Genomic DNA, 25,492 nt, shown 5'->3' on the forward strand with positions numbered 1-25,492 from the left:
GTGCATACATTCCTGTGTCTATTCAATATATTTACAGGATACAAATGACAGCATTTATAAGCACACAATTAGTGAACTGCACAAGTTTAAGATTTTCATGTAGTGCACTCGCTTACAAAACTAATAAATGAAATCCGATTTTAATGGAAACCATTAGCATATTCCCAGATTCGCCCCTGTTCATCATCGGATCTTTAGTAAGATTAATTCTAATTTAATAGACCGCATTGAAGCTTTCAAAATAAAATACCTCTCTTAACACAACAGTTGCGCAGCAGCTCATGCCTCGAAATATCTTTGTGGAAGATATGTTGGCAAAACAGCACGTGCCGTTACAACAAAGCAGGTAAAACAACCAAATGATTCAAAACCCTGTGTAGCCAGATGCTTTTGTAGGGCAGCTTAGAATTCAAACTGCTGCAACTTCAAAAACATCCAAGAGGCTGTGGACGCCTGAAGAAAATATCCGGGAACCTAACGGGTGGTTCTTTTTTTGCTCAATTGCTGCTGATCAAGGCTCCGATTTTCTGCAGGCTTGTTCTGAGAAAAAAAGATTGTGAAAGCTGTACACGTATTGTTCTGCTTGATCGCCTTTCACAGCTTGGCCAGGAGGAAGCAGATATTGGACGGCAGCACGGAATGACGTGTGTGCGCGCACAGCCAATACATGAAGATGTATGTGTTTTGCTGTCTCCCGGTAGAAACTTTAACTTTTTTTGTAAATATCGCGGCCACAAATGTAAATATCGCGGCCATCGCGCTAGTCCCCTGATTTTGCGATTTGTTCGTGAATCGCAAAATCGCGATAAGCTGGAGGGTCTGAACAGTGGGGTCACCCAGACATAGACCTCTTTGCCACAAAAGAAAACTCCAAATGCCAGTACTTTGCCGCCAGGTTCCCACATACATTGTCACAGGGCAATGCGATATAGATGAACTGGTCAGGCAGATTTGCGTACGCTTTTCCCCCAGCTCCGCTGGTGGCACGCAAACTGCGGCAACACTCACTCACACTAATCCTAGTTGCTCCCACATGGGCAAGACAACCTTGGTACACAACGTTCGAGGAACTCTCAGTAGTTCCTCATCAAAGACTGTGCCTTGCACCCCATCTTCTAACTCAGAACCATGGAGAAATCAGACACCCAGATCTCAATCAGATGAACCTAGCGATCTGGCTCCTGAAGTCTTAGAGTTAGGACACCTGAACTTGCCCCCAGACTGCATGAACATCATTAGGGAGGCAAGACGACCCACTCCCGAGTGTGCTATGCAGCTAAATGGAAGAGATTTGTTTTTTACTGCAACAATAACCAAATCAACCCATTAGCCGCTTCCATACAAAACATTGTTACCTGCTGCATCTACAAAAATGTAACTTAGCATACTCTTAGCTATGTCTACACCTTGCTGCTATAGCAGCATACCTTCAAAACAGGCAACACCTTTCACTGTTTAAAGTACCAGCAATCAAAGCCTTCATGGAATGCCTCCAAGGCACCCCCCTTCCCCAGTCTGGAATCTAAATAGAGTGTTTACCAGACTTATGGGACCTCCTTTCGAACCTCTACACTCATGCAAACTACAATTCTTAACGTGGAAGGTAGCATTCTTGGTTGCCATTAACTCACTTAGAAGAGTGAGCGGATTACAAGCACAAACAATTCAACAACCTTTCATGCAAGTACATGCCAACAGGGTGGTTCTTAGAGCAAACCCTAAGTTCATGCCTAAGGTCGTATCCAATTTCCATATTAATCAATCAATAGAACTGCCAGTATTCTTTCAAAATCCACAGTCAGTAGCTGAGAGAGCCCTACACACATTAGATGTAAAAAGAGCTCTACTTTATTATGTGGACAGAACTAAATCATTTAGAAAGACAAAACAACTATTTGTTGTTTTTGCACCACAACACAAAGGAATTGCCATATCAAAGATGGATAGTTAAATGCATTCAAATATGTTATCAAAACGCAAAACGCACTTTAACCGTCCCCCAAGAGCGCACACTACAAGGAAAATGGGGGCATCCATGGCTTTCCTAGGGAATATTCCTCTTAAGACATCTGTAAGGCAGCCACATTGACCACCATACACACTTTCACAAAACACTACTGTGTAGACGTGCAAGCAAAACAGCAAGCTGCTGTAGGCCAGGCTGTCCTCAAAACTCTTTTTCAACCTGCTGCAGCTGGCACAGGTGACCACCGCTAGAGGAGATACTGCTATACAGTCTATGCACAGATATGAATTCAGCAGCCCACATGCCTTCGACGGAATATGCTACCTCTGTAGTAGGGGATCTCTGTGTATAGTCATAATCTAGTGAATAGTACCGCCCATGTGCGTGGACCCCGGAGAAATCAAAAATATTCTCTTACGGGTGTCGAAAAATGCAGAACTGCACAGACACTTAAGAGAGAATTAAAGACAGATAATGCAGCCTATATCCACAGGCTACACTGTCCAGTACTTCAACTAGAAATTCCACCAAAAATCCACAAACTGATTTCCCTTGCTTTAACAGCAAAACCTCTCTGGGATGATAGAGAGGAAGACATGGACAGACAAGCCCCATAGGCTCAGAACAGGATATTGTGCCTTTAAGAGAACTTTCCAGAACTTCACAGTATCCCAGAATGCACTGCAGGTCCCTTTTACTTTCAGTTCTTTTTGAAGGCGCAACACGCCAGACCTGTAGCATTCCTTACATGAATATCTCTCTCCACCAGGGAGGAGGGCGGGCGCTTATGACTATAACAGAGATACCCCTACTACAGAACTGGAGTTACAGGACAGAAACTACTCCTTCTGTAGTAGGGGATCTCTGTGTATAGTCATAATCTAGTGAATAGAATGGCAAGCCCATCCCCACACCAAAGCGGCGGTGGAGAAAAGAAAAAACACCACTACTGTGCGAACAGATTTTGCAGCGAAGCCTGCCCAACCGAGCATCCGCCCTGGCATCAGTGTCCAGACAGTAATGCTTAGCAAAGGTATGGACCGACTTCCAAGTGGCCGCCTTGCAGATTTCTGCAATTGGAACATTAGAGAGCAAAGCAGTCGTGGCAGCTCTGCCCCTGGTGGAATGAGCCTTAGGTTTACCCCCCAAGGTCTTATTTGCTTTTTGGTAACACAATTGTATACAAGACACAATCCACCTAGAGATGGACTGTTTAGAGGTAGCAAGACCCGTCCTGACTGATCCATAATTGGTAAACAATTGGTCTGACCTACGAATATCCTTGGTTTTATCCAGATAAAATTTCAACACCCTCCTAACATCCAGGGAATGCAGGGACCTTTCCGCTGGAGAGGAAAGATTCTGAAAAAACGTAGGTAAAGTTATGGTCTGGTTAACATGAAAATCAGATGTAACCTTTGGAAGAAATTTAGGGTGAGTACGCATAAGCAGCATGAAATACAGTATAAGGTTCTTGGCAACACAACGCCTGAATCTCACTCACCCTGCGGGCCGATGTAATGGGCCCGCAACGCAGCCTTATGAATAGGTTCAAAAGGCTCCTTCGTCATTCTGGACAGCACCGCATTCAATTCCCATGAAGGCGAAGGAAGCCGGACAGGAGGGAACACTTTCTTCAAGCCTTCCAAAAAGTCTTTGATCACAGGGATCTGAAAGAAGGAAGTCTGTGAAGGGCATTTCCTGTAGGCAGTCAGCACAGCCAGATGAACCTTAATGGAATGAACATTAAGGCCAGACTGCGCCAGATGTAGAAGATATGGAAGGATGACATCTTCCTTACATGTCGTTGGGTCATAGTTCTTGGACGTGCACCAGATGCAAAACCTCTTCCACTTGTAAGCATAAGAAGTCCTAGTGGAAGGTCGCTTAGCCTCCTTCAGTATGTCCAGGCTGACATTCATATCGCCCGCCCTCCTCCCCGGTGCCTGTCGCAGCTGCAGCATTATCTCTGGCATGGCCATCTCTTACTTTACTATCTCCATCTCTGCCACAATGGCGAAAAACAATCTGAGGAGGGAGAAGATGCCCATGCGCACTGTAGTCCAGGGGAGGAGTCACCTATCTCGTGATACTTCGAAGACTCTTCCAAGACAACAAAGTGCAACCATCCGGACCCAACACTAGGCGGCGATCTATGCACAGATATGAATGTTAGCAGCCCTACATGCCAAGAACAGATGCATACTGGTAAGTAGCATGTTCCTTTCTGACCGAAGTTTCCACTCTGATTCCTGCCAAACATTGTGGAATCTAAAGAGATTCTTTCAGCAGAAAGGGAGTTGTAAAATCTGCTTGCCTGCTTGTTCTGAAGATGCTGCCTGGTCTGATAGATTTCTCTGCTGTTGAGTTCATATAAACCTGGTAAACTGTACAAGGTTGTGTAGCAACCTGTTCTCAGTTGGATACATTTCTGTGAGAAAAGGCTGTTATGAGCAGTGTTTTACACCATGCATATATCTATTTTGCTATAACGCATTGTGCTCTCTCCTGTTTAGTGACTTACCCAGGATTTGAGGAGGGCACAAATGTTTTCAGTTTTATAGGTTATGCTTTTGGCCTAAACCTACATTTTAAGGCATCCAGTTAAATTTATACGGTTAGGGCTTTAAACTTCTGGTCTCTTCTGAAGATAAGTACTTAAGCCAGCTTGAGATTGCAGTTGAAGGCCCCAGAACTACTTGTTTGGGATTACTATCATTTTTGCCTTCCTCAAACTGAGTTTGCTCGCTTACAGGTTGTTCAGAATATTTGGATGAAATGGATGGTCTCTTAGCACCCTCAGAGCAGCACTGTTTCTCACACCTTGATTATTCATTTGAATTTGTAAATTAGCTAGACCTAGAACACTTTGTAACTGTAACCAGAGGAGTACTATAACCCTGCTTTGGTCTCAGACCTTCTGACAAACTGTCTCTTCCTGAATTTCTATTTTTTCCAGGAGAGGCAGATCTCTTCTGATGTGAGGACCGTCCCTCTGGAACGCTCTTCATTTGGAGTTAAGGTCTGAGACTAATAAGGCTTTGTTTTAAGAAAACATTTAACCAAACTGCTTACATTTATTTAGTTATTTTGATGCCCTTGGGCTGAAATGTAATTTTATGCATTTGTTGGCACAAGTGACCAAATTCCCTGACTGTATATTGTCACATTTAAAACTTAGCTAGACTAAGTAAATAAAATGTTGATATGACATTTGTAAATATTGAGCTGGATTTTTATGGTTTATAGGTGTCACTTCCCCACATGATTCTACCGTGTATTAACTTGTCTCTTTTCTAGCTACAAATTAAATTTTCATTTTCCCTGAAGTCTTCTCTTCTCTTGTAGGAGGACATACATGCCATTGAAATGGAAGATGATAAAAGAGACTTGATATCTCGGGAAATTAGTAAATTCAGAGATACCCACAAGGTAATCTTTCTTTTCATTAAATCAATGTTTTAGTATTTTCACAGATAGTGAAAAGAACCCCCGCCCCATAGATTAAATTCCACTCCAGTACAAAATTTACAATGCTATTTATCAAAGGCATACATCTAGCAGCACATTTGGCAACCGTGCACATGATACCATGATCAGGGGCTCTTTAAGATATCCATCATCTTATATGCAAGCACTTGTTGCTGAGTCAGTTTTGTCTGCTCTCAGCTTTACACTTCTGAATACATTTTGTATTTATGGGTAAATCATAAACAAGGTTTGACTATTTGAAAAGTTAACTTCAGGGTGGATACACTCAGCAGATACCCAAAAAATGATAACTTTGAAATTCACATACCTTTTGTTTGGAGAGTACGGTGGGTAGCCTAAACATTTAGTGGGGTTAGTGATTACCAGAAGTACCACATTTTAGATGCATGGAAGAATTGTAAATTCCCTCAGCTAATCTATTCATTGACCCCACCATTATGATAGAGATCATATGGTGACTAATGCAAGATGAAACTCTCAGCTTGGAAAATAGCATGGAGTAGGATGTAAGTATGAGTTTCTGTTTTTTATTCTATTTTGGATACCCCCTCGAAAATGTGCAAAGGGGTAACTGGCTTTGTAGTAACCCAGAAATTATGTCCAGTGAATCCTGTCTTGCTCAGATTTCACATCTACACTGGTTGTTCTGTTAACACTTGCTGTTCCCAGGATTTCTTCTTTGCTCAGATTGTCATCACTTGATAGTTTTTCGATTTTGTGGAATCTGAACATAGAAAAGGAGTGCCTGCTTAATCTGCGAGCAGAACATCATTTGGCACGTTCACAAGCCATTTTTCTACCCTCATCTCAGATTGTTGACATTTTAATGTGCATGAATATTTGTTTGAATGGACCTGACAATATTAATACACCATAGATGTGGTACCGATTTATCTTTCCCATGTTCCAAACTACTTTTATGCATGAATTTTAACTCTCTAAATGTAATTGATTCAGGAACAAAAATGTTCACAACTATATCCCTACATCTGATTATATTTGACACAGAATGGTTGAATTTTTGCTTTTTTTTAAATGTATAACCTTTGTTGTGAATTGGAGTATACAGTTCCAAACCATTTCTTCTGTTATTTTATGGTCTATTTTTCAAGTAAAAGCAGAAGAAATGAGAAGGAGCCAGCTGAATATTAGATTTCACTTCGATAGGCGTTAATTATGTATTGAAGGGCTGTGGGTTATTTACCCCCTCCTTTTACACACCGTTACCACAAACTCCTTTGCTCCACCCCTGCAGATCACTGGGGGAAAAACGTTATATTTGGCTGTCTGGTCTCTGAATATGCCATTGTCCTTTAAGAGTTTGGCCCCAGGGGGAAATTTATAATTTGGCCTGTTTTTCCTTAAGTAGGAAATAAAAATAAGGGATTGGTGGTGTGAGGGGAAAAATAGAGATCACTTATGATCATCAATTGTTGGGTGAAGGAGCTCAGTGAACCTTTGCATGTTTTGTTAGACATGTATAAAATTGACACTTTGCAGAACTTCAGGGTAACGTTATTTTAGGGGGTGTCCATTTACAGCGCGGATGAGTCTGAAGAATGAAAAGGTGAGCCCTATTTATATTACTTTTCTTCCTTTCCTGTTTTTTCCATATTTGTTTTAATTCATTCATATTCCCTTTTGTCTAAATGTACTCTAAAGTGTTTTTTATGTTTTACTAATTACTTCGGCACCCACAATGCATCTTTTGATTCTGATCGACAGATGTGGGATAGTTGTGTCTCTAGAAATAAATGAGTTTTTCCTGAAGCTCAACCCACATTAGCAAGTTGTGCAGACAACGTTAATCAATGTCCAAAAGAGAGGGTGAAGTGAATATTTAATGGCTTACTGAAGAGTCTTGTAATGGACATTTCCAAAAGAGCACACACTATGTAAGTATTGATCATTTTAGAAAGAGCGCCTTTCCATTGAGTGCTGAATATAAGGTAAGTCCTTAAAGGTGGTCTCCAAATAGTTGTCAGTAGTCCAAAGCAGTTATCAACATTAGTCTCTGAACATTAAATTGAATCCCACTGCATTCGTTTACCAATGAGACTAGAGAGCTGAACCATCTTGTTTTCCCTGTGACCTGGTGCGTTGTGGGTCATAATGGATCAAATGTATTTCCTATATCTCTAGCACTGCTGCTTCAGGTCACAGGACTGTATAGCAAAATACTTTGACACATTCATGTATTGTTTTAGTTCTACTTTTATAATGTTATCAGTCCTCTGGTCCCTCCGTCAGCAAAAGAAATGCCAGCAGGTAAGATTATGCTTACAGTTGTTAATGATGTTTTAAGTGATTCTGCTCCATTGTGTTATTTGAGTTTTTAATTTCATTTCAGTGGTGGTAAAACATGAAGCTGAAGGGAGTAAGCGTGTCTTTCTACTCAGCTTGTACAAACAGTAGGATCTTGCGATGCATTGTCATCTGTGAGCCTTACAGCTTGGTATTTGTTTTTTGTGAACAATGTACTTGCTCTTCCTCCCAGAAACGTAGCTTGTAGGTAAAGTAAATCAAGTGTTGGCGGTCCATGTCCTAGCACAGCATCAGTAAGTTAAACCAAAACAATTGCTTCCAAGGCTGGATTTGTCAGTCTTATGTATGTTGCCCTATAGGAATGGTGGGGATAGGTATTAAACATAACCTGGTACACATGCAGAGGAAAAAGTACTACTGGGCAGAAAATTGTAAAATTACTAGTCCTTCTTTGACATGTGATGTCAGACCTCTACAAGTATAGTCTGTTTTCTTCCCTACTTTTGGTGGTTTATGCACTCACTGTCCATTTGTGTACTCTGTGGAGAAGTTGATCATGGTCTCCACTTGTTTTAAAATCACATGTATTGTAACTCTGAATAGTTTGAACAGTATTTTGTCCCTTTATTGGCTTGTGCTTGGTTGGCAGAGACCTGCTTGAGAGGGAACGATAATGTGTAGTATTTACTTGCATCCAGTTGATATGCCTTCAATTTGGGACATCTCACATTTTTGTCTTAAAGTTAATTGTGATTGTTTCCCAATTGGCGCACTGCCTTTCTTTGTAGTTAGTTATTAATTATGTGCATATCCCTTACATCAGCAGCTCTGCAAATTCAGCCTATAAGCACATTGCCTGACTTTCCCTTAAGCTTCAGAGTTGGAGAATGCGGGCCTATGTAGATTTATTCTTTTGCATGAAATTAGTTTTTCAAATTTGCTTCACTTTACTTTTGAGAGTCCTGTCCTCATTTATATGAAGGATATTAACTTGTAAAGCTTTTCTATCTCCTTTTAGAAACTGGAGGAAGAAAAAGGCAAAAAGGAGAAAGAAAGACAGGAGATTGAAAAAGAAAGAAGAGAACGAGAACGCGAGCGTGAACGTGAAAAGCGAGACCGGGAAAAAGAGAGGGAGCGTGAAAAGGAGAAGGAGCGTGAAAGAGAACGGGACCGGACAAAAGATAGGGACAGGGATAGAGACAGAGATAGAGATCGTGAGAGAGAGCGTGAAAAGGAACGAGATCGCCTTAGAGGAATAAGCAACGATCGAAGCAGGTCACGGTAATACTTTTTTTCCTTGTTTGTGTATATTGTGTTCAGATGTTTAAGAATAACGCTTAACAATCTGATGTGAAGGAATATGGTTTGAATTGTAGTCAAATGTATTGAACCCTGGCCAGTAAGATGTTTTAAATTTTAATCCCCCCCTTTCAGGGCAGATAACCTTATTTTGTATGCAGTGAACGAAGAGCATTGTTTTATCTGTATATTACATAATTAGAACAGTAGCAACTTGTTTTGCCTATGTTCCTCCAGTTGCTAGTATGTTTATGCTTGCTTTTTTATCTTTATCCATTCACCTGGCTTTCTTCAGTTTTGCAAAATCTATTAGCTTGCAGTAAAAACTTGGCATTTGCTTTAAAAATGCACTGTATTTTCAAATGCCTTTTTTTCACCAGAGAGAACTAGCCTTCTCGTCCATGTGTAGTATTGCTCTCCAGTACTCTGGCCATGAAAATGTTATATAAGATTTAAGAGTTACTAGTTTGAGCCCTGTTCCTTCTATTTGTATATCACAGCAAACCTTCAATTTGGCTCAGTTCTCGCTGCTGACTTGTGGTATGGCTTGGCGGTCACCAGTTTTAATCTCAAAAGGCCTAATCATTTTTTTCATCAATGTGATTAAACAAGCACTATTAACTTGAGTAATATGAAGGCATATTTACTTATTTGCTTTATGAACTGCCAGACCTACAGTAGGAATTGTTTCTAAATTTGTTTTAGAGGATATGCCTGTTGGGCATATTACAGCCATCTAGTGGTTTGACATGTTAATACACCAACTGAAATTATGGGTGTTTACTAAATGAAGGCCAGAAGAGGCAACACTTATATGGCTTATGCTCCCCTCTTACTGCATAGCATTATACAGTATCCTTCCTTCTGATAAACAATGGTGAGTACAGATCTGAAACCTACCGGTACTTTACACAAAGGTACTACAGAACTGTTTCCAGTTAGATGGCTTTTCTGATAGTCGTAGGTTTATGCTACCCCTCTCTGCAGCCCCAATATGACACCTGGACCTTCTTGATACTAGCACAACCTATGGTACCACAAGCTTGAACCTAACTGTTTTAAACTGCTAGTGTGTGATTTGGACCGGAGTCATGTACTGTCAAATCTTCCGGAGGCTGCCCTTCTGTGAAATATAATCAGGAACACATTCGAATTGGTAACAAAATACAGCCTGAGCCTTCTACACCCTAGAGGTATTTGCATACATGGAATCCGCGAACCACAGACCTCATCGGCCTTGACAGCAACATATTTTTGAGCATCAGCCTTGAAATAGGTAAGCCATACTATTCTGATTTGCGTCAAGGGATACCGTCAATTTGAAAATCTACCTGCAAGGACGACGAGGAACAGTCTGTTAAGACTATTTCAAAAGGATGGCCGACCATGGACACAACCTCCGAGAATTAAATGACTTAAAGCAGCAGGACGTGAATGCAGCTTATCCTATGTCATACCTGTGGTTGAGCATTTAGTCGAGCTTTAAAAGACATACAGCAGAGAATAATCTGCATTAAACCCTTAAATTGGTCATTATTTTCAAAACTAATCTCTTAAATTTCACGTCTGTTAAGCCAAAAGTATTAACTGTCTAAGAAATTAATGTCTAAAGTTCTTTCCATTACTGGGCAGTATTCTAGTAACTAAAGTTTAAAGGAGAGTATTAGATCTTCTTTCTCCGAGAAAATAAAGCCGCTTCCATCTGTACAGTTTTCTTTCTGAAATCAGAAAATCTGGGTTTTCAACTATTCTTTGGGGGGGAAAGCTTTCATGCGGAAAACCATACTGATCTAATACATATACTCGGTCAACTTCTAGTGAGGGGATTGATCTCACTCACATAGGAAGACTTACAAACCATTCTTGGGTATTGCGTCCAAAAAGGCCACACAGTACCTTTTTACCAAGGGAGCTTACACCCTCAACACAAAATAAACATGCAAGGATCTGCCACACAAATTTATCACTAATGTGTTTATCACAAGAGCATGAGTGCGCTTCTGTGAAGAAGACTAATCTAGATCAGATGGTTGGGCATGGTACCCTGTAGAAAAGTACTACGTTTTGGCAAAGTCACCCCCACTTTTTGCCTTGTAAATGATTTAATTTCAACTGGAGGTGCTCTGGATTCCTGCTAACCAGGTCCCCAATCCCAGAACTCTCTACCAAAACTGTACAATTGATTACTCCAACTGGCAAAACCTTTAGCACCCTCTTTAAGTCCCTAGTTAATGGTAACCCTGGGCCTGAGGTACTAAAGAGGGTCGCAAAGGGCTGCAGCACAAATTGTGCCACCCTAAGGACCCCCCCCCTCACAAAGCACATGCACAGGTGCCATTGCAGGTTCCGTTTCTTGGTTACGGACAAAAGTGAAAACACACTGTCATACATCTGTGTGCCATGTCGACATTTTAACTTTCCTGTTTTTCTACCAATTATATTTGAACCTGCATTCAATTGTAAAACATTGCATAAGATTTTGCAAAGCATTTATTTCACTTCCATGTGCCAGGCTTGGCTTGGTTCTCGAAATGAAATAACTTTCTATTTTTATAGAAACAAAATTGCTCTGAGTTCAGTCTGAGTGTGTGACATAATTTGCTGATTGTGTACAACAAAGGCTTAACACTACCCTATGATAAAGCCTTACTGCTCGCCCACACTACCACAAATAGTAAGGTGCTATCTACTTTTACCTCTGCCTACCGTTTGCGTGCCATTGGACTCTTTGCAGACTACCTCATTTTGGAATGGTATAGACAGAGCCAGCATCCTACAACACGAAGTAGAAAAAGTTACTTAAAGTTATCTGAAAAGTAACTTTGCACCTGTCGCCCCTGGGTTGTTGTGAAGAGGACACATGTGTTGCTACATCCCCAAGCATTGGGAGGCCTGATTTCTGCTGTTTCAGCCCAACTGGCCCTACCATTCCAAGCCTGCAGCCTCTTTTTGCGAGGACTGATCCCAATAGAGTAACATTGGGCACCGACTCGGTTTCGCACATCTGCTCCTGGCCGACCTTGTTCTGCTGGTAGTGTTCTGTTGGTAATGCCTTGAATCTTGCCTACCACTCGCCTTAACTCCTAGAGATTTGTCCCATAAGTCACTGTACTATACCTGAATGCCGCATTGACTTTTCCTCCCATAGTATAACACTGCATCCTCCAGAAACTGCACCTAGTGTGGCCATTTTTAACAGAAAAAATCCTATTTATTAATGTACTTACCTGAATGATTTTCTTTTGTTGGCTAAACCTATATAATAATTGCTAACTTTATAAATTGGTGTGGCTCATCTTGAGTTGTGTGCCTCATTTATTGACCATTGTGTGTATTTTCAGATGTCTTGCACTCCTTTGTGATAAGCTTCAGGCAGCTTCAACACACTACCCCTTAGCAGAGCACATTGGGATTGCCATAGCAAGCCCCCTGTCTAATCATAATGGAACCACTGTGCTGTTTACACTGAGTATCTAATTTTGATATATCCTATAAAGAGCCAACTTCCTACATTTCCCCGTTGTGATATGTAGGAAACTGGACTTGGTTGCAGTACACCCAACTCCACCACACACTTTTTGTCTCGTATCTGATACAACCTCAACTGAAAGTGTCCTGAGTTCCTGCTAACCAGTCCCCAGAACCGATGTTCATTCTCTGAACTGTACCATTGTTCCACCGTTTGCACTCTTTAGACTCTATAGAAGCCCCTAGTAAATTGTAGCACTGGTGCCTAGGGCATTGGGTCTAAAGAGGGCCCCAAAGGTCTGCAGCACAAATGGTACCACTCTAAGGGACCCATCACCATGCTCATGCAAAATGCCATTGCAGCCTGGGTGTCTTGGTGCAGAGAATAGTGAAGTCGACATTGGCAGACCTCCCTATATAATATCTTATTTTTCTAATTTGGGCACAAATTTATTCTGTGAGAGGTCATTATTGCATCTGAATACAACAAATGCTTAGCACTTCCCTCTGAGCCTAACTGCTCGCTGCCACAAAAGAGAGCATTAGTATTAGCTACTTGAGCCTCTGTTAGCCAATTGGGACCTACTGGACTCTGTACACAGTTTACTTTTTAGGGCACTAAATCGGGGGTGATTCCTCTGTTGTGGTGGAGGAGGGTCGCCCCACTGCTGAAATCAGCAGGGGCAAGTGTGAAAAATAGTTTTTGGTTTTTTCTACTTTTCACTGAGCCAGAGCTGGGCGGGGCCATCCTATCCTCCGCTTTGGGGATTCCCAAAGCGGAGGAGATTCCTTGTGGATCATGGGATAACGTTGTTGGCATAGCTTGAGGATGACTTCACAATTGACAAACACTGATACTCAAAGAACAAACCAGTAGTAGTAGAAAACACTTAATTCGGTAGCCAAGTACCATCAAAGTATACATAAGAACAATACAATAAATGTAAATGTAAATGTGTGGGATTTGTAAAGTGCACAGCTGCCCGTAAGCGTCCCGGCGCTGAAGACCGCTGGGGAACCCGTCCTGGATTTCCCTGTGAGATGGTCCCTTCTGGGTATCTCCAAGGTGAAACCAGGCATCCCCGGTGTCTGTGGGGGGCCGTTGTAGAGATGAGGCAAGCTTAATGCCCAGAGTTGCCGAGTGTGATCCCTGGTTAGAGTAGGCACCGAGGCGAGAATTATCGAGTCTGCTGACCCTGGTCCACGACCCTGCCGCGTCGGGAATTGAACCCTGGTCCCGGGCCGTTCTCTGCTTCCGGGTCTGCCGCCTCTAACCAGTGAGCCACACCACTCTACTATATATAATATATCAAAATACATTTTTTAAAACCTTGCTTAACTCAGTTCATATTAAAAAGAATAAATGCTATTGGAAAATCATTACTGTAGTCATTACTTGCTTACAGAACAAAGTGCAATAATCAAACAAGGGCTATGCTCAAAACAAGCAGTGAGCAGTATAATAACACATAAAATTTATCCTTTCATTTATATAAAAAGGGCGTTGATAAATTTAAGCGGTAGTTGGAGTGTCCTAGTCACACTGTGCAATCTGCCACATTTGTACCAGACTGCCTGTAAAAATATACTAGTGTCAAACCAGTATAACTATCTCTTTATCAAATATACTTTATTTTAGATAGTTGTGTAGTGAATTCGGTTGACAAATGTATAGGAATTAACCTTAAATTACTCTCCTATTCTCCTATCTAAAAGTTCTTTCTCAGTTAACCATGGAATTTGTGGCTTTTTTTAAGGTTACAAGCCACTGCAATTGTTTTGTGGGGTTGTCTCCAAAGCAGATAATGTTGTGGCAAAGCATCCTTCCCTTTCCCAGAAACACATCTCCAGTCTAAATTTGGCTGAGTCTGCATAATTACTACTTGGACTAACCACACTGAAGTTTCCTTGAATTCAGTTCATTGCCTCTCTGCTGCGGTTTGTTGTATTGTGCATGTGGGTTCTAAACCAAGTTTTCAGCCATATGCTGCTTCAAGTTTCTCACCTCCCCCATGGACTGTGGTCTAGAGTTAATGTAGACATCTAAGCAATTATCATTGAGAAATACTAGAATTGTATTTATTCATGAGATGTGAATTACTGATTTGTGGATATTCCCTGTTAAGCTTATAAAGGGACTGAATGCTTTCTGATAAGGCTAGATCTAACAATATCCTTGTCTTGTGCTCAAAGTTATTAGGGGTTCTTGTTGCAAATAAGGTTCATTTGAAGTTTTGCGAAATAATGAATCCTATCCTATTGATCATTTGTAACTGTTAAATATTTCACTCTAGCTCATCATAGTTAAGATCATTGAACATTAATACAGAACATTAAGTAACTTTTGCTTTTGTATTTGTGCAGGGAGAAAAGCAGAGACCGAGAGCGTGAACGCATCTTAGAACGTGAACGAGAGCGTGAACGAGAAAGGGAACGAGAACGGGAGAGGGAGAGAGAAAGAGAAAGAGAACGGGAACGTGAACGAGAACGTGAGCGTGACCGCGATAGGGACAGGGATAGGGAGAAAGAAAAGAAAAGGGACCGAGAGGAAGATGAAGAAGATGCATATGAACGTAGAAAGTTGGAGCGAAAACTCCGCGAGAAGGAAGCTGCTTATCAGGAGGTAGGTGTGACTTTTGTGTACACTTGTTTGCAGCCACATTTTCACTGCAGATCTTAAACTGTTACCGAAAATGGGCAGCTAGTTTAATGAGGGCCTCAGTGATAAAGCATCAATGCATACATTTCATTGATTCAACAGACTCATTGTGACATAATCTGTATCCAGATTCTAGCTCATTATAGAGCATTTTAAACTTCATTTTCCCTGTGGCCTCGTGATCGAGTAGCGAGTTCCTCCACAGATTGCTTGATTGGTAATATATTTTGAATTTGAAAATCTGTTTTTTCTGTTTCTCTCTAAATGTAATGTTGAAATTGTTTGCCGACTGACCCATAGGATTTGTGCTACAGTTCCTTCTAAAACACCTGGCCTCTGTGCACCTTCGGAGTTGAAAACCAACATCTGGTAGTCCAAAATGGGGCATAAAGTGTGGAGGAGGGGGCAACTGTAGCAAAATTCCAGCTCCTACCTAGTGTATTACCAAAACACATTAAAGTAACATCTGTAGTTACTGCATAGCGACTCAGCATGCACTTGTTTTTGTGCCTATAGTTAAGCTTCATAATGTATCGTTAGTGTGCTCTTGCAATGGAGAGGAAAATGTAGCAATTCCAGTGTGCAGCACTCCTTGGTCCCTAATACCATCACCCCATCTTCACCCACTTCCCTGTTTCTGCAATTGGAAAACTGGAAAACCAACACCCAGAAGGAATCTGTTCAGCCAGTGAAGAACATGTCTCACCTATAAATCTACTTCACACACCATCCCTGCAGTGCTTTTTCTCTCTACTAGTAGGAAAACATGAAGGGGGGCAGTGCCATGTACCTGAAACCATCCTACAATCCCCTTTGATCATACTGGTGAGAAAGCTAGGTACAGTGGTTTTTGTTCTTGGCAGTGAGTCTACTGAGCTAATTTCTTTACTTACTATGTTGCATTATATTTTAACACTATCCTTCGATATTCACCTATAGATAGTTTAAGGAATCCGTATTAAAATGTCTCTGTAGTCTTTGGTCTTTGAATCAAAACATGAACAGTGCACAATCAGTACTTCTGCTTTACAGTTTACTTACATGCCCAAATATTACATTTGCACTAGTCCTGAAAATCTTGCCATTGATTACCAGACCGTAGGCATTTAAAAGTTCCATAATTGGCGGTGAATAGTTTTGCCAGTCTCATTTGTTTTTTTATCCTCTGCATACAAATGTGTATCATATGTTTATCACCAACAAGTTGCCCTGGTTGTTCTAGATTCACTACTAGGTTTAAGAAGAAAATGTTTGAGCTGTGGCACAGCAAAAAATGTGTACATTACCAGCATTTCTCCCCTTGCTGAGAAGTGGGTTACTTTTGTTGGTTACAGCGTGTTACTGCAACTCTGTGTCAAACTTAGTTTGTGGTGTTGGGCATGGCACATTCAACAGGCCGGACCTGATATTAATTTAATCGATCTTCCTTTAATTTTAATGTATGTTCATGAATTTATTTCAGCGTCTTAAAAACTGGGAAATCAGAGAGCGGAAAAAAGGCAGAGAGTATGAAAAAGAAGCTGAACGGGAGGAGGAAAGACGAAGAGAAATGGTAAGAACTGTGATCTGTTTAGGCCATCTGCGTGTGTACAGAAAACATTGGATGTCTAACAGGATTTCTTTAATTTTTAAAGGCAAAAGAAGCAAAAAGGTTAAAAGAGTTTTTGGAAGATTATGACGACGACCGAGATGATCCCAAATATTACAGGTCTGTGGAATGTATTAACTTCAGATTATGCAGGTTTTTTAAGCCTTTAAGATAGATTGCATTTATTCTGCAGACTATTTATGTAGGTGCTGCTCATTCAAACTTGCGTAGTTTATCCATGTAAGTTGTAGGTATATTGCTCTTGCATCAATCAGTTTATATACCAGTTTAGTTGTGATGACCAAGGAGAAATATTGCCTTAGAACGAGTTGGAATCTTTGAGCATAGTTGGTTTCACAAGCAATAGGTGTACATTTCACAGATCAAGGTGAAGGAAGGAGTTAAGGCTGTTCAGTGCGATTGCCTTACAGGTTCTCCTCTATGAAATATCCACCAAGAGGTCATAAATCTCAAACTTATGGATGCCTTGTCAGTGAGCATTTTTGGAGCTAACTTCTGGTGAATTGAGATCTACTTCCATGTGACTGACATGTGGGTTACACCCTACAGTCTAAGTGTTATTATCCTTTTGAAAAATAAGATTTTTCATATAGCTACATTTCAAAAATGCTTATTAAAGGTTCACCGTGTCACTTTTTAAATGCTTTCCTCATCCCTTTGGTGGGTCTCCTCTGCGTACAATGTTTATCTGTATGATTGACTATTGTGGACAGTAAGTACCACAGTTTACAATATGATTTGATTATCCTCATTTATTACCCGATTGTTTTTTTTATCAAACTTATTTCCTTGCTTTATATCTAATAGCGTTCTCGCCTCTTCTTTCTGTCCTTTCCGTAGAGCATAGTCTCCTCATTATCATTTTGATTTGGTAACTTTTGTCCTTTCACTGCTTATAATTGATGTCGACATTTTCTTTTTGCTTTAACGCTCCTGGGAATACGATCTTTTTCATCTCTACGTGGTTTTTTTCCTCATGCTGTGCTGTCTACATTGCTTTCTTCCCTCCAAAAATGTATTCCTGTCTTTCCCACCCTTCCAGCTTTTCTGTCAATTCCGGCCTCCCTCTCTGCTTGCTAGTCATATCCCACTGGCACTGCTTGCCTTTAACAAAATCTGCATTTAAGTTGTTCCCACTACGTTTACTTTCTCATTACCTCTTGTTGCTCCCCCTGTGCAATCGGTATTTCATATCTGGCTGCTCCACCCTCCGTTGCCTACTATGGATCAATAGATATCTGTTAGCATCATTGGAGTGCTCTTTGTATTTTACGTTCTGCCTTATTTTTGCTTTCTTCTTGTATCTTCATTTCTGCCTCACATCCACCTTCATTCTCCCTCCTTGCTGTTTTCTTTGTTGCTTATTACATGACAAGAAGTATGTCATTTTTCCCTTACCTCATCTTGCTCAATCAAAATTGTAGGTTCGAGGCATGTGGGCTGCTGAATTCATATCTATAGCATAGATCGCCGCCTAGTGTTGGGTCCGGATGATTGCACGTTGTTGTCCTGGAAGAGTCTTCGAAGTATCACGAGATAGGTGGCTCCTCCCCTGGACTACAGTGCGCATGGGCATCGACTCCATCCTCAGATTGTTTTTTTCCGCCATTGGGTTCGCATGTAATTTCGTTATTTCCAGTTCGGAATCAACATACACTTTTTCGAGGCCTGAAGGCCTTTTCGAACCGTCGGTATTGTTTGCGTTCGGTGCCCGGTTCAGTTCCAACTCAGTTCGAGTCGGATATCCGGGGAGTTGTGACTCTTCGGTGATCGAGGCCCAGTCGACGCAGCAAGACTTTCGACGGCATGGAACGGAGTCCGTTCAAGAAGTGTCCCGTGTGCGGATCGAAGTATCCCCACATTGACGTCCATCCAGTGTGCAACAAGTGCCTGTCGCCGGACCACGACGAGGCCAGCTGTATGGCCTGTTCCAGGTTTCGTTCGAAGAAGACGATTCGGCTTCGGCGCGCCTCGAGGCCCGGCGCTCGGCCCCGGCACCGGTGGACATCTTCGACGACTAAGAAGCGGACGAACAACAGGTTCAGATGCAGATTTCACCTCCAATGGTGGACATCGAATAAGACTATGAAGCGGATGTCGAAGGCCACGACGTAGAAGTCGTCGTCGACGAGGTAGGAGATGACAATGAGGCCTATCTGGCCATGGAAGATAGCTCAGAGGAAGAGCTATGCCCCGTTCGAACAATTACAATGGCTCAGGTCGAGGGATCGCCACATGACCTTACCCAAGACCTTATACCAGCATCCACGGCCCCGCCTTCCGGCCCGGCTACGGACACTTCGGCAGAGCCGCCATTGTCGAAAACGAAACTGAAACCATCGGTGTCGACAAAAACAAAAATGGTCGAGGCGCCATCAAAACCGAAGACGTCTGCTCCCCCATCGACGCCATCGTCTTCCGATGTGTCGGGGCTATCGAAGCCGAAGAAGGCTATCGACCCGGTCAAGGTGCCAAAAGTGGTCAAGGACGTCGAGCCGAAAACCAGAAAGGGCGTCGACTCGGAGTCAAGCAAGGCCGTCGAGCCGAAGTCAAAAAAGACTGTCGAGCCGCAGTCGGGCAAGGGCGTCGAGCCGAAAACCGAAGCCAGTAGTCAAGGCCGCCGATCCGAAACCGTCGGCGTCAACGTCTGCGGCCACGGACAGAGATCGTAGCGCTCCTAAGAAGGATGCTCCTACGCCTCGATCAGAAAAGCCGAAGTCATTGACGCTCGGGTCTTCCCCTGTGGGTGGACCGAGGTCAACTGTCGGGTCGACTAAACCGTCCGCTTCCTTTACGAAGCAGGCCTCGGACTCCCTCAAGCGAATTAGGGACAAGGCTTCAGCGTCGGAACCAAAGACACCTTCCACCCCGAAGCAAGCTGTCCCAACGACAAAGTCTTCGACGCCGATCCTCTTCACGTTGCCGCCGAAGGTGGCGCCGAAGGCCTTCGCACCACGGTCGGTGCCAAAGGACTCTGTGGTGTCGAAGCCGACTCACCCGGCTGGGAGCGTGAAGCATCGACCACCCTTACTAGAGGAGCAGTCGGAGCATTTCATCGATGCCGACACCGGGAAGCTTACGCTTTACAAAAGAAAAATCACGGCATCGCAGCCTTTGGAGTCGTACACAATTCCTCTAAAGCGCAAAAGGCCTGCTCCAGAATCACCGGTCTTGGTTGAACCGATAGTTCCTCAGACTCCAAGACTTGCAACGCCCTCACCCACTTACTCTGATGGAGAGGATGCCGGGGAGCAGGATGAGGAATACAATTTTCCTGCCAACACAGAGCCTGATGAACAACAGGACTCATGGGTAGAGACAGGTGACCAAGGGGATCAGCACGCCTTCCTTGACCCTCAGGTGTATAACGTCAAGACCTCTCCCACTGAGGATTCTGCGGCATTTAATGACTTAATTGAAAGGGCAGCTAAAAACCACGACGTTGAAATGCATGCTGACCCTGTAGAGGAGGACTTCCTCTTTGACACTTTCTCAACTGCTGAAAAGACTGTAAAGACTCTTCCAATGCTGAAGGGGGTCCTTAAGCATGCTGCAGACATTTTTAAGGAACCCACACGGTCAAGGGTAGTCAACCCTAGAATTGAGAAAAAATACAGACCGGCACCTGGCGATCCTACCTACATCAAGGGCCAGTTGCCATTGGACTCTTTGGTAGTTTCTAATGCACGCAAAAGGGCGAATTCGCAGACCACCGGTGAAGCTCCTCCCCCAGACAAAGAATCTAAAGTGCTGGAGGCATCAGGAAAGAGAGTAGCAGCTCAGGCGGCCAATATCTGGCGTATCTCTAACACGCAGGCACTCTTGGCTAGATACGACAGGGCACACTACGACACACTAGAGACCCTGTTGCAGCATCTACCAGATCAATATAAAGAGGCAGGGAAGATGCTTATCCAGGAAGGGAAGCTAATCTCGAACCCTTCCATCAAATGTGCACTAGATGTTGCGGACACTGCGGCCAGGGCAATTAATACCAGTGTGATGCTGAGACGTCAAGCATGGCTTAGGATCTCTGGGTTTAAGCCGGAAATACAAACTACCATCCTTAACCAGCCAGTAAACCCTGACAGATTATTTGGTCCTGAGGTGGATACCACCCTGGAAAAAATAAAGGATACCGAGACTGCCAAGTCCATGGGGGCTCTCCAGTCCCAGCAGTTTCGGGGGAGCACTTTTCGTCGCTCAGGCAATAGAGGTGTTTCCAGAGGCCAAATGTCACAGCAAACACAATTCAACAAAGGTGGGGCGCAATCCTCTTACACCAAGCAGAGTAGAGGAGGATACCGTGGCAACAGCACCAAGGGCAGAGGCAGGGGCAACAACAACTCCCGTTCCGCCACCAACAAACAGTGACTCCCTGTCACTGCCCCCCCCCCCCCCCCAGACCATCCAACACCTGTCGGGGGGGAGACTCCAGCAGTTCCTGCCAGTCTGGAAATCCATCACCACAGACAGGTGGGTCAGGAAACTTATCCAGTTCGGCTATTGTTTGGAGCGAACATCCACTCCACCCAACATACCACCAAAACACCGTCCTATGTCCACAGAGCATTTGCACCTATTGCAGCAGGAGGTTCTTGTCATGCTGCAAAAAGGCGCAATAGAGCTCGTGCCAGTGGAGGAAGAAGGCGCAGGGGTCTATTCCCTGTACTTCTTAATCCCAAAGAAGGACGGGTCTCTCATACCTATTCTGGACCTAAGGCCCCTAAACCAGTACATTCTCTCAGAACACTTCCACATGCTAACACTGCAGCAGGTTCTTCCGTTGCTCAATCAGAGAGACTTCCTCGCAACCTTGGATCTCAAGGATGCTTACTTTCACATCCCACTCCATCCATCCCACAGGAAATACCTCAGGTTCACCATTCAGAATCGGCATTACCAATTCAAGGTCCTTCCTTTCGGGGTGACCACAGCCCCCAGAGTGTTCACGAAATGTCTGGCGACAGTGGCGGCGCACCTCAGGAGACGAAACATCCATGTCTATCCTTATCTGGACGACTGACTGGTTCAGGCAAAGTCAGCCCAGCAGTGCGCTGCAGATATGTCCCACACCATTCACCTTCTTCACGGTCTGGGCTTCTCACTGAATTATCCGAAGTCGCACCTTCAGCCAGCCCATGTGCGGCAGTATCTGGGCGCGACGATGGATACTCTGACAGCCATGGCTCAGCCAAATTCAGTGAGGATCGACAACATCCAGTCGCTAATCCAAAAGTTCAGACCTCAACACTCACTTCCAGCGAGAGTGTTCATGCAGTTGATAGGCATGATGGCCTCCTGCATCTTCATAGTCCCGCACGCAAGATTGCATATGCGTCCGCTCCAAGAATGCTTGGCACATCAGTGGACAGTTGAATGACCTAGTGTTGGTGACCGGTCGGCATACAACTCTCTGCATTGGTGGAATCCACACAACCTTTGCAAGGGCCGACCGTTCCAAGAGCCTGTGCCACAGATTATCCTGACGACGGACGCGTCTCTCCAGGGATGGGGAGCTCATGTGCTCCACTACACGGTGCAGGGACTATGGACGACGCAGCAAAGAAAGATGCACATCAACTACCTAGAACTGATGGCAATGTTCATGGCACTCAAGTCCTTCAAAGTACATCTGTGCAACAAGGTCGTGTTGATCCGGACGGACAACATGACGGCCATGTACTACATCCAAAAGCAGGGAAGTACCCACTCTCCACAGTTGTCTCATCTGGCTCAGAGCATGTGGAAGTGGGCCATTCAGAGGAACATCTTCCTCATGGCGGAACGCCTCCCGGGCAAGGACAATCAGATGGCGGATCTGCTCAGCAGGTACAGCCACCAGATGCACGAGTGGGAGTTGCATCTATCAGTACTCCGCCCGTACTTCCAGCAGTGGGGTCATCCAGAGATAGACCTGTTTGCCACAAGGGAAAACGCAAAATGCCAAAGCTTTGCCGCCAGGTTCCCTCACCCACAGTCGCAAGGCAATGCGATATGGATGAACTGGTCAGGCAGATTTGCGTACGCTTTTCCCCCAGCACCTCTCATACCGCTGGTGGCAAGAAAGCTAAAGCAGCACTAGATGACGCTCATCCTGGTTGCTCCAATGTGGGCACGCCAACCATGGTACACCACGTTTCTAGAACTCTCCGTGGTACCGCATCAAAGGCTGCACCTCACACCCAGGCTCTTGACGCAGAACCATGGCGACATTCCGCATCCAGATCCGCAACAGCTCAATCTGGCGATCTGGCTCCTGAGGTCTTAGAGTTTGGCTACCTTGATTTGCCTCCTGAATGCATGGACATCATCCGGGAGGCAAGAAAGCCTACTACCAGAGCTTACTATGCAGCGAAATGGAAGCGGTTTGTTATTTACTGTACAGAACACAACATCAACCCGCTAGATGCATCCATTCCTAATATCTGCTATTTGTTACATCTTTACAAATGCAATCTAGCGTATGCTTCCATTCGGATACTTATCCGCCATAGCGGCTTATCTCCAGAACAGGCAGCATCTCTCTGTTTTCAGGGTGCCTGCCATTAAAGCCTTCCTAGAGGGGCTGAAGCGGGTCATCCCTCCCAGAACCCCGCCAGCTCCTGTATGGAACCTCAATGTGGTCCTCACCAGGTTGATGGGCCCACCTTTTGAGCCTCTACATTCATGTGAGATTCAGTTCTTAACATGGAAAGTGGCTTTTCTCATTGCCATTACGTCTCTACGACGTGTTAGTGAGCTACAGGCGCTCACTGTACAAGAGCCATTTATTCAAATTCATTCCAACAGGGTGGTACTGCGCACTAACCCTAAATTTCTTCCTAAGGTGGTTTCGAACTGCCGCATTCTTTCAGAATCCTGAGACAGTAGCAGAAAGAATGCTCCACACTCTTGATGTCAAACGCGCTTTGATGTACTACATCGATAGGACAAAGGATTTTAGGAAGACACAACAACTCTTTGTTGCCTTTTCGCCACAGCACAAGGGCAACCCCATTTCCAAAGCAGGGATAGCCAGGTGGATCGTTAAGTGTATTCAGATTTGCTATCACAAGGCTAAGCGCACTTTAACGGTCCCCCCCCCCGAAGAGCCCACGCCACCCGCAAGTTGGGGGCCTCCATGGCGTTCCTGGGTAATATTACTTTAGAAGATATTTGTAGAGCAGCCACATGGTCTACACCACACACATTTACTAAACATTACTGCGTAGATGTGCACTCCAAACAGCAGGCAGCTGTAGGACACGCTGTTCTTAAAACACTTTTTCAGACTTCTGCAGCTGGCACAGGCGGCCGCCGTTAATGGAGGAACTGCTATGTATTCTATGCTATAGATATGAATTCGATTCAAAAGGGGGTGGTGATGGACAGAGTATCTGAATTAAGCAGAACACTCCTACCCAGTCAAAAGATCAGGGCTTGATCCATCACTGTTTTTTAGCTCACTGCACCATACCAGTTCAGAACCTGGCTACATGCAAATTAGTCTGACCCTGGCCCAGTGCATCATGGGAACAGGGCAGACCAAACTACCAAGCCAATTCTTTACTGGAAAGGAAACAAGCTTCCTTTTGAATCGTTTTGGCCACCACAAGTGTGGAAGGGTATGCTCAGATGTGAGTCCCTTGCTCACTGCACCATCAGGATTCAAGCAAGCCGGGCCGAAGACGGCTGTAATGCTAGAAACCGGTCCCCGGAAGCTTGTTTCCGTTCCAGTTTCCGTTCCAGTAAGAACCTATAGTTCACGTTTTTTCATTTTTTGTATAATACACTTTTACATATCTATACATGTGAGTAAGGTGGGTATATGTGCAAATCCCGTCCTGAAGGAGGCTCTGTCCTCCGAAACATGCCAATGTAGACGACGCACAAATGAGGTTGGTGTACTTAATCATACACTCACGAACCTCTCTCTGCACTCCTTTTAACAATACCAGCCGGGGGCTGAATAAAGTTTTTCTCCAACCCCACGAGCCAGGTATTTTTTAACCCTCACCCACTTTAAACTCTCCACTCACATACGTCTTTTACCCCACACACACCACACATAGTCCACCTAAAGTGCTCCCACGTAGTCGTCGGTCGCATCACGCCGCATCCCGTAGAGGGGTGCGAAGACCCCGATGATGAAGCATGACACCAAGGGGCCTGTTGGTGTGTGAGGGGTATTTAAACAACACTGAGTGCTCCCCATCATTATAGGGACCATCTCAAACTGCCCCAGTGGATTCCACTTTGTTTTTAAAACTACAAGGCTACATTGACCAGCACTTCATCTTGAAGTTAAAAGGATAGCCAAAGAATATAAAATTGTGCACCCTTTGTCAAGTTTCACACCTAGAGAAACTCCCCTTCACAAAAATCCTTTGTCATGGTAGAGAGGAAGGGTTGGACAGACAAGCCCCAGGGGCTGCCATATGTGCCTGGAATTGGGATACCGTGCCTTTAAGGAACTCTCCAGAGACCCTCTGTATCCCAGGATGCACAGCCAAAGGCCTTTTACTTTCAGTTCTTTTTCCGGCTCCTGCTAGCAGGACCCTGGAGCATTGAGCTTTACCTTTTTGGGTATAACTTCAATTTTTGGAGCTTTTCCGGTGTTTTGAGTGTTTCACTCGGCGTCTGGGGTCTTCCTCTTCCAGTTGCTGTTTTTTGACCAGTTTTGCTACCTCTATATTGTCAAGTGCCCTCAGTGTGGTAGAAGGCTAAATCTGACCCCCACAGAGTGTGCATA

The 25,492-nt window shown here is 43.9% G+C and overlaps 1 protein-coding gene across 8 annotated transcripts in view; it reads left to right on the top strand.

Annotated features, from left to right (window-relative positions):
• Positions 1-25,492, top strand: part of RBM25 (RNA binding motif protein 25) — a 333,704-nt gene that overhangs the window by 194,808 nt on the left and 113,404 nt on the right. For 4 of the 8 annotated variants that reach the window (XM_078659495.1, XM_078659492.1, XM_078659499.1 and 1 more), the window contains 6 exons: positions 4,926-4,988; positions 5,315-5,398; positions 8,742-9,004; positions 14,855-15,113; positions 16,612-16,701; positions 16,784-16,857. In XM_078659495.1, the coding sequence (XP_078515621.1) occupies positions 4,926-4,988; positions 5,315-5,398; positions 8,742-9,004; positions 14,855-15,113; positions 16,612-16,701; positions 16,784-16,857 (833 nt within the window). The remainder of the gene's footprint in view (positions 1-4,925; positions 4,989-5,314; positions 5,399-8,741; positions 9,005-14,854; positions 15,114-16,611; positions 16,702-16,783; positions 16,858-25,492) is intronic. The other 4 variants (XM_078659496.1, XM_078659493.1, XM_078659494.1 and 1 more) reach the window with 2 other exon arrangements.

This window comes from Lissotriton helveticus, chromosome 9 (genome assembly GCF_964261635.1).
Source record: "Lissotriton helveticus chromosome 9, aLisHel1.1, whole genome shotgun sequence".
In the NCBI taxonomy this organism is placed as follows: Eukaryota; Metazoa; Chordata; class Amphibia; order Caudata; family Salamandridae; genus Lissotriton; species Lissotriton helveticus.